Source organism: Corythoichthys intestinalis, chromosome 3 (assembly GCF_030265065.1).
Source record: "Corythoichthys intestinalis isolate RoL2023-P3 chromosome 3, ASM3026506v1, whole genome shotgun sequence".
NCBI classification, from domain to species: domain Eukaryota; kingdom Metazoa; phylum Chordata; class Actinopteri; order Syngnathiformes; family Syngnathidae; genus Corythoichthys; species Corythoichthys intestinalis.
In genome coordinates this window covers 26,161,921-26,176,828 of record NC_080397.1, presented here as the reverse complement: position 1 = coordinate 26,176,828, position 14,908 = coordinate 26,161,921, and the positions used below count along the sequence as shown (strand labels likewise).

General features: G+C 39.6%; 1 protein-coding gene across 1 annotated transcript in view; it reads right to left on the bottom strand.

Annotated features, from left to right (window-relative positions):
• Nucleotides 1-1,509: 1,509 nt before the first annotated feature.
• Nucleotides 1,510-14,908, bottom strand: part of LOC130913526 (neuroglian) — a 54,711-nt gene continuing 41,312 nt past the window's right edge. Inside the window, exons 8-10 of the mRNA XM_057832200.1 lie at nt 9,426-9,495; nt 9,184-9,343; nt 1,510-3,036 (exon numbers count right to left, since the gene is read on the bottom strand). Coding sequence (XP_057688183.1) covers nt 2,683-3,036; nt 9,184-9,343; nt 9,426-9,495 — 584 coding nt within the window. The 3' untranslated portion in view covers nt 1,510-2,682. The remainder of the gene's footprint in view (nt 3,037-9,183; nt 9,344-9,425; nt 9,496-14,908) is intronic.

The window sequence follows — 14,908 nt, the reverse complement described above, 5'->3', positions numbered from 1 at the left end:
CTGTTTACATAAGCCCTTGCTTACACACGTGTATTTACTTAGTTCCACCTACATGCACACACATATCCAATCGAAAACCACATGGGTGTCTCCAGCTTGCTCTCCCCCTCCCTCAGGGCGGCATCCATTTTTTAGGACAAACCCCTAAATAAAATACCAAGGAGGATTTTTTTTCTTTAGATCAATTTTGGTGACCGTCACTAGTCACTCTTTTGCTCTCCTTGGCCAAGAAAACTGAGTGTCTTCTCTCCTTATTTCTGGGTAATTTTACAAATGTCTACCTAAGGATCTATTTTTGGTATTTTTGAACTTGACAATATCCGAATACAACATTTCAGTATGGATACTTTTGACAACCCAATTAGAGGAATGTGGTTTGGCGCCCCCCAATTGGAGTGCGTATTTATCCTACAGTACTTGTTTTTGGCTAAACGAACTAAGTATTCATTGGCTTTATTTTCAGTGCAAACACTTCATGCTTTTTGAAGGGATCCACGGATAGAAAGGCTTGTAGTTCTTAAAGGATAAACATTATTATGAGTTAAAATAATTTGATATTAAAACCCCTCTTGATGTTTTCGTTTTTATACAATTTGTAAAATTAATTTATCTAGTAGCTCGCTATTGTTTTTGATGTCGCAGGGCGGTGACGTCACATGGTTACACTGCCGAGCTTCTAGAGTATGACTTTAGTGAAATAAACATGTCCTCTGTTCAACCCTTTCAATTTGAACCCGAGATGAGTATTAATGAGCATGACAGTGCTGTTGCTATTTCACAAAACGAGCAGCAAAAGCAAAATGAACAAGAAAGACGGGATGAGAAGGTATTTTGCCAAAATGCGCTACTCCAGCGAAACGTTCTACAAGAGGTGAATTTGACACCCAAAGTACTACTGTGCGCTTTCAGCTTGTTTTGTTTAGATGCATACAGACAGAATGTACTAAAGATGCCTTAAGAAAATACTTAAAGTTAGTAATATGAAATAAAGGTGGTTTAAATATGCTACGTGACTAATGTGGTCAACAGATCAACAATCTGCTTTTAAGCTACCACAAGAAAAAAAACAACGCATAAAAGTATGAGAGGGAAACACATGCAAAAAGTATTTTAGGCAATGAAAAGGTAATAAAAGACTCAATAAAAACACAAATAGCTTTTAACCAATCTGCGCATGTGTTGGACGTCTCACCACGTAGAAGGAATTGGAGTAACCCGGTAGTGTTCGTATAGTGACAGTGACAATCTATTGTACGTCAACACACCGAGGCTCCATTGCGCGCATAAAACATAGCGCCTTCCGTAGGTCAAAACATGTACTTAAATATGATAGATTTTTAAATCAATGGCAATATTTTATGTGTTTCTAATAACATATTTTTGTAAAAGAGAACAATTGTGGCCTATTAGAGCCTATAAGTCTGTAAGTCCGAGATTCCCTTTAAATCACTTGGTTCATGAAGAGGTCATCATCATCATCTTTTAATGTTGAAACACAAATGTCATTAATATCATTATCAAATAGTAGCCGGTATGTTGACAGAACAACGAACAATACGCTATAATAATTGTTTAACCTCATGATGTCTGAATTTACATTCAACAAGTATACATAAAGCATTAGATTAATGCATAAGTACATAAAGTACTGATAAATAATTGCTAATCATTGAAAAATGAAAAATAAAGAAGATAGAACCGTGATTATTATTATTATTATTTTTTTTTTATTATGAATTACTTTATTTTGAAATTAGAATATCCTGTCAGACCAGCAGTCTTCTCTGGACTCTTCAGAGCCAACCTAAGACTGACTTATTAAAGGTTCAGGTCTTTTTGTTTTTGATTCCTATTCAATACACAACTATATATCGTTAATATAGGCTCCAGAAATTAATTTTTACATTTTCTTTGCTGGTGGTGATCCTTGGGATTTTTTTATATTGAAAAAAGTGTGCTTAAAAAAAGTTAAAAAAAACATTGAGTCAAGGATTTTTTTTTTGTGACCAGTAATGACCACCAATGGAGATACATCCCCGAATTACCCCAAAATTAACAGGAAATGACCTGGGAAAGCCCTAAAATAATTAAAGAGTGACCTGAAATCAGCAGGAAGTGACCAGGAATTACCCCAAAATCAAAAGGAAGTGACCAGTGAACAAGAGGTAATGCGTAAATGCCGTGAAATCTACAGGAAATGATCCAAAATGTACAGGAAGTGGCCCTGGAATGCCCCAAAATAATCAGAAAGTGACCTGAAATCAACAGGAAGTGACCTGGAATTGGCCCCAAATCATTAAGAAGTTAACATTGAACATGCGTAAGTGCCCTAAAATCTACAGAGAATTATCCAAATGCACAGGATGTGACCCGGGAATGCCCAAAAATGATTAGAAAGTGATCCGAAATGTACAGGAAGTGACCTGGAATTACCCCAACATTAATAGGGAGTTACATTGAACAGGAAGTGATGCGTAAGTGCCTTAAAATATACAGGTAATGATCCAAATGCACAGGAAGTGAACCTGGAATGCCCCAAAATGTACAGGAAGTGAGCTGGGGATGTGCAGGAAGTAACTGTAATTACCCTAACATGAACAAGGAAGTGACCCAAAATGAAATCATTGCCTGCTATTGACGGCAATGTATGTCCAATTCATTTAAATGCTTGACACCCCTGCTTTAAGCGTTCTCCTGCTTGTCATCCAAAGTAGAAGCGTCCACTGCCGGGTAAAAGTGAACGTCCACCGCCACGCTGGCGCGTCCCACCGAGACGTGGTGCGAAATGGCCACAGGGGCACCTCCGTGCCACACGCTGAGGCTGTGGTGGATGGGGGCCGACAGAGCCTCGGCCCCCCTCAGTGTGAGCGAGGACCGCAGGCTGGCGTCGGGCGACACAGGGCGAGAGGACGGCGGGGGAAGGCTCTGGTCGTCGGCCGCCGTCTCTGCATGTTCCTCTTCTGTTGACCATAAGTCGTGAGGGCTGCCGGGACTGCTGTTCTTCTCTTCGTCCTCCTTCTCCTCGACATCGTCGATCTGGAATCCGACACCGCCATACTTAAAGTAGTGCTGGGCAATTTTAAGATCGGGATCAAACATCAGAAACATTTTTTAGGCTAGGTTCATACCGCAGGTTTAATGCACGAATCCGATTTTTTCACGTTTTCCCGACTCGGGTGTGGCATTAACTTGACGATCTGAACTTGACAAGTCGCATAGAAGTGGACCATTTCAAATCCGATCTGGGTCACTTTCGTTTGTGGTTTAAATCCGATCTAGGCCACATTTTTCCAGAATGTAGCGTTGGTCTGGACTGTCAAGTAGGAGTGGGAACCTCTTGGTACCTCACGATACGATATGCGCTAAAAAACTCACGATAACGATGATTTGACGATATGGCGATACAGCGATTATCGATACATTGGTCAGAAAATCATTCTAGGATATTCTACAATCAACTAATAAACAGAAAAACAAGCTTCTGCTGTGAATTGAAATGAGTTTATCACTTGTAGACGTCCAATTCATTTGAACTGGATTCAACGTCTACGGACGTCATTGGCAGCCAATGCCAGGCAATGAGGTAATTTTGGGCCGTTTAAGGTCATTTACCTGTTGATTTTCAGTTACTTCCTGTTGATTTTGGGGTATTTTTTGGGTCACTTCCTGTTTATTTTGAATTATAGAACAGGAAGTGACCTGAGAATCACCCGAATCAATAGGCAGTGACTCAAACTCAACAGGAAATGACCTGTAAATGCCCCAAAATGAACAGTAAGTGACCTCTAAATGCCCTGAAAATCGGACAGAATGACAGTAAATGCCCTTGTTTCAAATGAGCAAACGTTCCCAATCTAAATGATTGGGCGTAGAGCACCATCAATGAAGCCTTATAGTTAACTGAGACAGTATTATGGTGGAAGATTTTGGTAGCAACTTGTTGGTTCCCTTTTTTTAAAACAGTGACACCTTTTTAAAACGATATCTCGATTCTTGGCAGGAGCATATTGATAACCTTTTGGGATACAAAGTATTACGATATATAGCCATTTCGATATATTGTCACACCCCTAGTGTCAAGTCTACCAAATCGGAATTCATGCAGCAATTACGTCAGATAAGAGCGGGAGAGACAGGGCGCTACGGTAGTGCTGCAGCTAGCGTTAGTCCCTAGTTTGAACACGGCTTTTTGGGAAGGAGCGGGCTTGACAACAGTCATAAAAAATAAAATGGGTTGAGGAAAAGCCTTATTATGTTCGTTTTTTTTCTCTTCTCCAAATGAGCAATATTTCAAGATTGCTAACACGGCCGGGAGTTGGGGCAAACTGTCCGTATGTGTGTGTCAGTGGCGCCCCCAGGCTGTGGCCAGGGGTGGCCACGACCACCCCTATAAATTTGTTGGCCACCCCACTGGCCACCCCGCTTGCCAGTATATCGTTAGATTGTTGTAGCATCAGTAATGCATTTCATCCCATCATGTGTCCATAAGTCTTTCTGATAGTTTTCCCCTGACCTTTTCACTACAATAATATAATGAAAACCTACAAGTATGGCTTTTAGTTTTGGTGTGCCACCCCAAGATTTTAAGTGGCCCCATCTGGCCACCCCGATGAAAAATTTCTGGAGGCGCCACTGGTGTGTGTGTGTGTGTGCGTCATGTTTAGTAATTTGTTTTGATGCTCCTGCACACGCGGGTCAGTTGCTCAGCGTGTCTCAAACTGCGAATTAGTGCTCATGTGTGATACTTGAACAGGCTCAATGGACAAAGGCACGCCAAAAAAAAAAGCACAACGAAACTTTGTTTGGAGCATCCATACAACTAAGTTGGATGCTCCAAACAAAGTTTCGTTGTGCTTTTTGCAACAATGACAATAAATATTTTGAATCTGAATTCCGATTTTTGTCATATCTGCTTTTTTTTATGTGCATTAATACCTACGGTATAAACCTAGACTTAGATTCATCTATAAGTCAGGGGTGTCGCGGGCCACATATATGGCAATTAGAACTCGCGAGGGCTGCCTCGTTTATTTTTGGCCAAATAAATTTACTCGCTGGCTGCCATTGACGATGCTAGATGTCCAATTGGACATCTAACGCCATCAGTGGCACTGAAAAATGAGCATTCACAGCTAATTCTTCCAGTTTAAGTGAATTGGACGTCTATCGTTGTCAATGGCAGGCTATGGGTTCATTTTGCTTCACTTCCTGTACATTTTGGTGCATTCTGGGTGGGGTTATGCTGCATTTTTGTCACTTCCTGATGATTTTGGGGCATTTCCAGGTCACTTTCTGTTCACCTTGGGTCACTTCCTGTTCAATTTGGGCATTCTCGTTCATTTTGAGTCCCTTCCTGTTGATTTCAGGACATTGCCGGGTCACTTTTTGCTCATTTTAAGGCATTTCTGAGTAACTTCCAGTTCATGTTGGGTCACTTTGGACAGTTCTGTTTATTTTGAAACTTCTTATTGATTTTAGGCCATTTCAGGGTCAGTAGCTGTTCATGTTGGGTTACTTCCTGTTCATTTTGAATACCTTCCTGTCCTGAAATTTTGCACTATTTCTAGGTTACTACCTGTTGATTTTGGGTCACTTCCATAGGCGGGGTTTTGCTTTTTTTTGGGGGGGGGGGGGCACAACATATTGATGACGCCGAAACGCAGTGTCAGCAATAAAATTATACTTACAAGAGTATTTATAATAATAAGTTGAAAAGGAGCATTTTCTGTTTCACATCATTTTTGAGGGGAATTCTAAATCAGGCTGCTTCGGACAGCTATAATTTTCGCCAAGATTGTCATCCATTGAATATGGTGCGCCTGCTGGTGGTGGCTCTGTTGTACAATTAGCTCAAATTGAAACTCCGCTCACTATTTTGACGGTGCTCTCTGGCGTTTCATGCCCCCACATTTTCAATCCTTGGTTCTTGCTCAGTAGATGCTGTTGCTTTTGAAAGCTTGGGTTTAAAAAAATTACATATATCCATCTTGCCTCTTCGGTCCTCAGGTGGTTTTGGCTAAGCAAAGCAAATGACCGTTTAAGGTGCTAGTCACATGATCGGTTCAAAAAATAATTTTGACCCATTATAATTTTTTTTTTTTGTTCACTTCATTTGGTTATTTTGTTTGTTTTATTGCTTTACAACTTTTGTCGACAATATTTTATTGGAAAACTTAATTTTAAAATCATATATAGGAAAGTCAATTATATGCAACAACACTTTTCGGCCACCGGAGGGCATCTCCCTGGGCCCCCCCCTTAAACTCCGCGTTAGGTAACTTCCTGTTGGTTTTGGGTGACTTCCTTGTAAACTCGCTGCTATTGACAGTGCCAATTCATTTTGACTGGGAACTGTGGACACGAAAGTGAGCGAAGTGCAGTAGTGCACGACACTGGTTCACACAAATCTAGTTTTATGGCACCAATGTCAAAATAAAAGCATGTTTTTAGCATTTTTAATGTACTGTATGAATGGCATACAAGGTGCCTATTTGGCAGAATAGCCCCACAGGCCGGACTGGACCGGATCGGATTGGGTTATACATTTGACACCCCTGATATAGGTGGTAATATATGTCATATTTAACCCTTTCATTTAAAAAATGGGGGGGAGGGGGTTGTTTTCTCAAATGTTTTTATTAGCGTTGCATTGATACTGATACTAATATCGGAACTGATACGGCCCTAAAAGGACATCATCTTTATTGTGGAAGACGAAGGAATGATGCGAATGATGCACAATATGTACAATTCGAGATTTAGTTTCAAACCTCACCTGCCCTACCCAAGATTAAAAAAAAAAAGGAGCAAGATGATGATAGACGTCCAATAGTGTGGCGTCCAGTCATGCTTCTGTTATGAATTGAATTGTGTTTATCACTGGGATTGAATAAATGGATTTGTCAATAGCAGGAACTGGGTTACAGTAATTTAGAGATTTTATGGGTGACTTCCTATTTATTTTGGGGCATTCTAGGTCACTTCCTGTTCATGTTGGATTATTTCATGTATATTGTGAATCCCTTCCTGCTGATTTTCCAGGATTTCAGGGTCACTTCCTATGCATGTCGGATTACTTGGGTCACTTCCTGCTCATTTTAGCACATCCCGTCAATGTAGAAATCCTCCCTGTTGATTTTAAAGTAGAAATTTGAATTTTTGACATTAGGCTTAATCTTCGAGTTAGCGGGGTTTAAATTAGTCGGTGGAGTTGATTTCAACCAATTCCGTGCAGTTTGTTAGTTTTTTATTAATTTCAGGGCTTCTGAGTGGCTAAGCTAGCACGAGTCAATGGTCCCTTCCTAGCATTCCAATAAAAAAACGATACGAACAGATATAACATAGTCAAATAAATTCAAAATCCAGATCGTAGTTAAAAATACCCATGTGGCCAAAACAATGTCACACCAAACTGGCGTAATGAATTTATTTCTTGTGGACTATTTTTTTAGATGCGTAATGCGACCACAACAGAGAGGAGTGCTTCGGCCACTCGTGCTCACGCTGCATTCGAGGAAGGTGGGAAATCGGACTTATCCCACTTAGATGGTATCAATTTGGGACCTCAAAGCGTTCCAAGCGTTTTTTTTTATTTTTGCCATTAAAAGACATGTTGACCTCCAGCAAACATGGCTTCCCGTAAGCGATCAAATGGTGGAGGAAAAATGACCGCTAAGGTAAACAGACCACACTGTAAACTGCCTTCTTTAGTTTTACTATTGATGGTCAGCTTTTCGACAGGCCACGCATTTTGTCGAATAACGTCTGATTGAAGAAACTCGTGAAGTCGGGGTACTTTTTTTTCCTGACTTCGCGACTTGGGCCCCCCAGTTCGAGTGGCGCTCCAATGATGTTTATCCTTGTTGGAGGTTCGAAAATTCCGATTTACCACCTTACTCAAATGCAGCATCAACCTACAGAGTCTTGACTGAAGAACGGCAACATAGTGAAACATGCATTTAGAGGCTGTGGAAACAGACAGAAGAAATGGGCAAATGAGAGTTTCCACAAAATCCCTATGAAGAATGAGGAATACTACAATACTTGCTGCTGGCTACGACACAAACACACCGGTGGAAAAAATATCACTCCGCTCTGCAGCCTGTTACCTAGAGAGCTACTGGATTACAAATGTTGCTGTTCATACTGCAGTTATCTACATGCGGTGGTAAGTTTTAATAACTTCATCCTGAAAACATAGCCAACACTGTTGATTGCATGGGTCATCGGTGATTTTAATGCGTGCATACACTGTATGTTGTTTTTTATTGGCATGCTAGGACGGGCTCATTGACTCGTGCTAGCTTAGCTACTCCGGAGCCCTCTAACTAATAAATAACTAACGAACTGCACGAAATGTCAAAAACTCTGAACTTCCCCTTTAAGGACATTCCCGTATCACTTGCTGCTGCTTTTCTACTATTCCTGCTGATTTTAGGGCATTACAGGGTCACTCTCTGTTCATGTTGGGTCACTTCCTGTTCATTTAGGGACATCCTGTTCATTTTGAATCCATCCCTGTTGATTTCAGGGCATTCCTGGGTCACTTCATGCTCATTTTAGGGCATTTAAGGGTAACTTCCCTTTTCATGTTGGGTCACTTCCAGTTCATTTTGTGCCATCCTGTTTATTTTGAAACTCTTCCTATTGATTTTGAGGCATTTCCAAGTCACTTGCTGCTGATTTAAAAATATTTCAGGGCCACCGCTGGTTTTTGGGCTATCCTATTCCTATTCAATCCATTCCTGTTGGCTTCGGGGCAGTCACTTCCTTCTCGTTTTTGGTAATTTTCTGCTCATTTTAGGGCACTTCCTATTCTTTTTTAGGGCAATTCGAGTGCTTGTATTAGTTGGCATATGACATCCAAGCCATTTAAAGCGGCAATTTGGCAGCAAATGAACGAACATCAAGCACTGTCGACGGCAGCTGGTGAGTAAATAGTAGAACCTTTGACATTGATATCATAATCTAGTACAAAACGGTAGTTTTAATTTGATTTTAATCTAAATGCAATGACTTTGATGCGAACGTTGCCTCAGGGCGGCCATTTTTGTAGGTGCAATGAAAGGCCTTTTCATGCATCTATCATCAATTGAAATGAGTTCATCACTAGTAGACGTCCAATCCATTTGAAGCAGTGTTCATTCATTCGCTCTCAGCCCTCCCACTTTTGTCACGTTGTACCTTAGTATCCACAATAGGCTCGGGATAAGTCTCCACCGTGACAGAATGGAGTTCCTCGTTCGCGGGCTCCATCTGCACGGTGACTGGAGGTCTGGCTCGGGTGTCCGATAGACTAGCGTTGTGTTCTGTCACCGCCGTGCACTCATCATCTTCGAAGGCCCTGTGGCAGCCACGTAGACAAATTGACTGAAAAACCTCCTCATGACTAACAGTTTTAACACAGGCCATGTCGGTCCACGCACTGGTTTTCGTAGGGTCGTCCTGCGGCTTGGCGCTCTGCATGGCGCATGGGGACTCCCAGCTTCCGCTGCGCTGTTGAATAGAAAACAAAACTTCAAATGGATTGGATGTATGGGGTTGTTAATGGCAGACACTGAGTTCATTTTAGGGCTTTTATGGATCACTTCATATTGATTTTGGGGTTTCTGGGTGTCTTCCTGGACAAATGTTGGGTTACTTCCTGTCATAGACTTCATCATCAGTTGACTAGACTCCTACAGACATTGCGCCACGCCTTCCCGCAGAGAGCCGAGCCAGGCAGAGCGTTGTGAAGCTTTCACTGTGAGAACTCAAACACGCTGTGTTCAAATGCCGGATTTAGGTGGAAAAGGAAGAAGGTTTAACTGCATACAAGCAGGCAGGAGTGTCTCAAAAGTGACTTGCTCGGTCGAGGATTCAAAATAATTATTATATAAAATAGTACCCTGCATGCGCTTTGAAATGTTGTGAAAAAAATTAATGGGAAAAATTAGCATAACTTTAGCTTGAAATATTTACGTAAAATGAATGATAACTGCTCGTTTTTGTTGTTGTTGCTTTTAACCAAGAATATAGACTGTTTTACGTTCATATCTACAGAAATTCTGGGATTTACCAATTTATTTACAAGAACTTTCAATTTAAAAAGCTCTTTGTTTTGTGACGGCCGCCACATTGGATTACACAATAGCGTAACTTTAGCTTGAAACATTTACGTAAAATGAACGATACCTGCCCGTTTATTTGCTTTTAACCAAGAATCTAGACTGTTTTATGTTCATAGCTATAGAAATTCCGGGATGTACGCATTTATTGACGAGAATTTTCAACTTATAAAGCTCTTTGTTTTGTGATGGCTGCCATGCTGTACCCATACACAATAGCTTAACTATACATTCAAATCATCAGGTAATTTTTAGCCAACTGCCCGTTTTTTTGCCCCCCCCCCCCCCAAAATAGTCATTTAGACATTTCTGCGTCCATACAAATTTATTTTTATTTTTTTTACATTTTACGTGTTTTATTTTATGTGACATTTAAATCGAAAAACGACGTGGGCCAGATAACTTGCAAGAAGCAATAGTAACATCGGAATTAAGTGATTGTATATAGAAAAATGCTAAATTTGCTTTTGTTGAGTAAATTTAAGATGATTCTGCATGCTTTCCCAAGTATTAAGTTACTGATGTGAAAATTGAGTGATTTATTAGCTGTACTTGCACTAAATAAAAAAAAACCTAAGTCGCTATTTCGGGCAAAAATCTCTATGATATGTCAAATATTGCTATTGATCGTAAAAAGATAGGTGATTATCTCTGAATTTGGTGATTTATGTGCATGTAGCGCAGACTATTTGGGGGCCCTAAGCAAAAAAATGCAAAGGGGCCCATATTTTTGGGCCATCATTTCGTCACAGTGTACTGTGAAACCCATACATGCAATCCAACCCATACGTCCATATTTTGCATATTAATCAGATTTTGTTGCACTGCATACTTCAAACTTCTTAACCCAAATGATTGCCAGTACTTACAGTAGATAGCGCCAAACCTTTTTACTAAAAGAGGAAACAAAGAAGTTAAGGAAGAACTTTTGTTCTTTTTAAGCTTGTAATCAAGTATCAAAACTCACAAAAGTCAAATAAAGCAAACTGCAGTACACAAAATAGAATATAAATTAAACAATTGCCAGATTGGGGGCCCCCTAGTGGTCAGGGGCCCAAAGCAGCTGCATAGTCTGCGTATAGGCTGTAGCGTAAAATTTGAGAATTTTATAGCCATTTTAAGTTTTTTTTTAATACTAATATACTAGTATATATATATATTTTTTAAAAAAACAACAATTAATTGGGATTTTATTAGGGAACGACTTTTAATGTTTTGATGTCGCTGCTCATAGAGACTCATATATGCCTAAGGGAGGTGCCTATTTTGGTTTTAGGTCATTACCGGCTTTGGTTTTAAAAATATTTGAATTTTCAGTTTTTGAAAATAGGCCCCCGACGGATCGGCCTTGAGCCCTGTGGCCCGTCAACTGATAGTGAAGTCTATGCTTCCTATTTAGTTTGGACCACTCTGTTAATTTTGAAACCCTTCCTGTTGATTTCGGTGCCGTCCGTGGTCACTTTCTGCTCATTATAGAGTACTTTGGGTCACTTCCTGTTGTTTTCGGTAAATTTGAATGCTTTTATGAGTTCATCACTAGTAGATATTAAGTCCAATCCATTTGAAGTGGTAGGGTGGCAGCGAATTAATGTGAATTATTTTTGGGACTGTAGTTAAACTAGTTAATCTTAAGACTTTTATGGGTCACTTCCTGCTGATGTTAGGATATTACAGGTTCACCACCTGTTGATTTTCTGTCACCGCCTGCTGATTTTAGGGCATTTAATGGTCACTTTCTGTTAATGCTGGGTCACATCGGCTCAGTTCATACTTAATGTACAATTCCGTTGTTTTGTCATATGTTTTTTGGGGGGGCGTGCCCGTTCAGAATGCCTTTGTCCATTGAGCCCATTTAAGTATCACGCATGCGCTCTAATTTGCAGTCCAACACGCGCTGAGAAAACTGACCTGCATGCGCAGAAGCATCAAAACTAGGGCTGTCAAAATTATCGCGTTAACGGGCGTTAATTAATTTGATAAATTAATCACGTTGAAATATTTGACGCAATTAACGCAGATGCCCCGCTCAGATTTAAATGACAGTACAGTGAAACGCTCACTTGTTGTGTTTTATGGAGTTTTGCCGCCCTCTGCTGGCGCTTGGGTGCGACTGATTTTATAGGCTTCAGCACCCATGAGCATTGTGTAAGTAATTATTGACATCAACAATGGCGGGCTACTAGTTTATTTTTTTTATTGAAATTTTTTACAAATTTTATTAAAATGAAAACATTAAGAGGGGTTTTAATATAAAATTTCTGTAACTTGCACTAACATTTTTCTTTTACAAACTACAAGTCCTTCTATCCATGGATCGCTTTAACAGAATGTTAATAATGTTAATGCCATCTTGTTGATTTATTGTTATAATAAACAAATACAGTCCTTATGTACCGTATGTTGAATGTATATATCCGTCTTGTGTCTTATCTTTCCATTCCAACAATAATTTACAGAAAAATATGGCATATTTTATAGATGGTTTGAATTGCGATTAATTGCAATTAATTACGATTAATTAATGTTTAAGCTGTAATTAACTCGATTAAAAATTTTAATCGTTTGACAGCCCTAATTAAAACAAATAACTACGCACAGTGTGTGCATGACGCACTCACATAAGCCTTATGTGTGTGCGTCAGTTTAAGCAATACTGTAATATTGCTCATTTGGTGCACATTAAGAAACCGAGCATTATCAGGCTTATCCTTTTCTTCATTGTATTTTTTATGATTGTTTTATGTGGTCAAGCAAGCCTTCTGCGTAGTAAAAGCAGAGTTTAAGCTAGGTGCTAATGCTAATGAACAGCAACATCGCTGCAGTCTTGCGTGCTGCTGTCATTCTTTGCTGATGTAATTGCTGCATGAATTCCGATTTGAGAGACTTGACAATTCAGACCGCCGCCACATTCTGGAAAAATGTGGCCCAGATCGTATTTAAACCACATACAAAAGTGACCCAGATCGGATTTGAAATGATCCACTTCTATGTGATTTGTCATGTTTTGGAAAGAATATTTCATTCATGCTTATAAAACACAGAGCTGCTGTGATACTATATTCATTTGTTAGACTATATTCATCTATGCTCTTGCGCTGCACATGTATTTCTTTGAATATAATACAACGGGTTTCTGTGGACTCTTATCTGATTTTACTCCCTTTTCGTGCCAGCTATGGCTAAGTTCCCAAGGTTGTAACTAGGGTTGTTCCGATCATGTTTTTTGCTCCCGATCCGATCCCGATCGTTTTAGTTTGAGTATCTGCCGATCCCGATATTTCCCGATCCGATTGCTTTTTTTTTTTTTTGCTCCCGATTCAATTCCAATCATTCCCGATAATTTTTCCCGATCATATACATTTTGGCAATGCATTAAGAAAAAAATGAATAAAACTCGGACGAATATATACATTCAACATACAGTACATAAGTACTGTATTTGTTTATCATGACAATAAATCCTCAAGATGGCATTTACATTATTAACATTCTTTCTGTGAGAGGGATCCACGGATAGAAAGACTTGTGACTTTGTATATTGTGACTAAATATTGCCATCCAGTGTATTTGTTGAGCTTTCAGTAAATGATAGTGTAGTCATGCCCAAATGCATGATGGGACGTGGAACCATTACTGTGCGTAGTGCTACCAATTGATATATCTTCTCTGCGTTGGCAAATAACATAAGGTGTTAAGATTAATATCAGTTGCTACCTTGCTTCCCCACATTGCTTCCCATGATATTTCTAATCGTAGGGAGAGGGATTGTAAGGTTTTAGCCAATTAAAAAAGGCTCCAAAGGCTGCCAAAATTCACTCTACTCATTTTACGTTGTCTTTTATCTCTCTGTATAGGTAAAATGGTGCCATTACAGATTGAGCGCGATTGATGCGTGAGTGGGTCGTGCAGCGCATGCATTAATTGCGTTAAATATTTTAACGTGATACATTTTTTTAAAAATTAATTACCGCCGTTATTAGGATAAATTTGATAACCCTACCTTAAGCCTAAACTAAAGACTCTGGAAGAGTGAAACATATTATGTCTGTAACGTTAAATACAATTAGAAAACGATTTAATAAAAAATTTTTTTAAAAAGGCATGGCCGATATTTTTTTACCGATTCCGATACTTTGAAAATGACGTGATCGGACATCCCGATCGATCGGGACATCTCTAGTTGTAACTCACAATGTTTTCCAGCTGAAAATCACCAGAGGTGGGCTGTAATAGGTTTCGTTTTTGCTTTCATAGTAGGTATCGTTTTCATAGTAAGCAACGCCCTTTCAACAAGCATATGTAAACCCTTGACTTGTGTATCCTCTTTGTACTCCTGTGTGTTCACGGGTCCTGGCCGGATCACGCCATTGTATCCTTGATGTATATCAAGTTTTTACCGTATTGGCCCGAATATAAGACGATGTTTTTTGCATTGAAATAAGATTGAAAAAGACGGGGTCGTCTTATATTCGCGGTCTAGACATTATAACCATTCACGACGCTAGATGACGCCAGATATCATTGAAGCGATGTTCTGATCTGACAGATCTCAGCTACTCTCCCCATTCACGACGCTAGATGGCGCCAGATATCATTGAAGCGGTGTTCTTTCATGACAGATCTCAGCTACTCTCAAGTTTAACCAGTTTGCATTATTTTATTGCAATGTTTTTCCTTATTCCGATTTGTTTGAAGACGGCAGTTACAGTTGGACTTCGGTGTTTAATGCAGTTATAGCAATTCTGTTGTTTTATCACAATAGATTGGTTTATTTACATTTCAAAAACCAGAAGCCATTCATT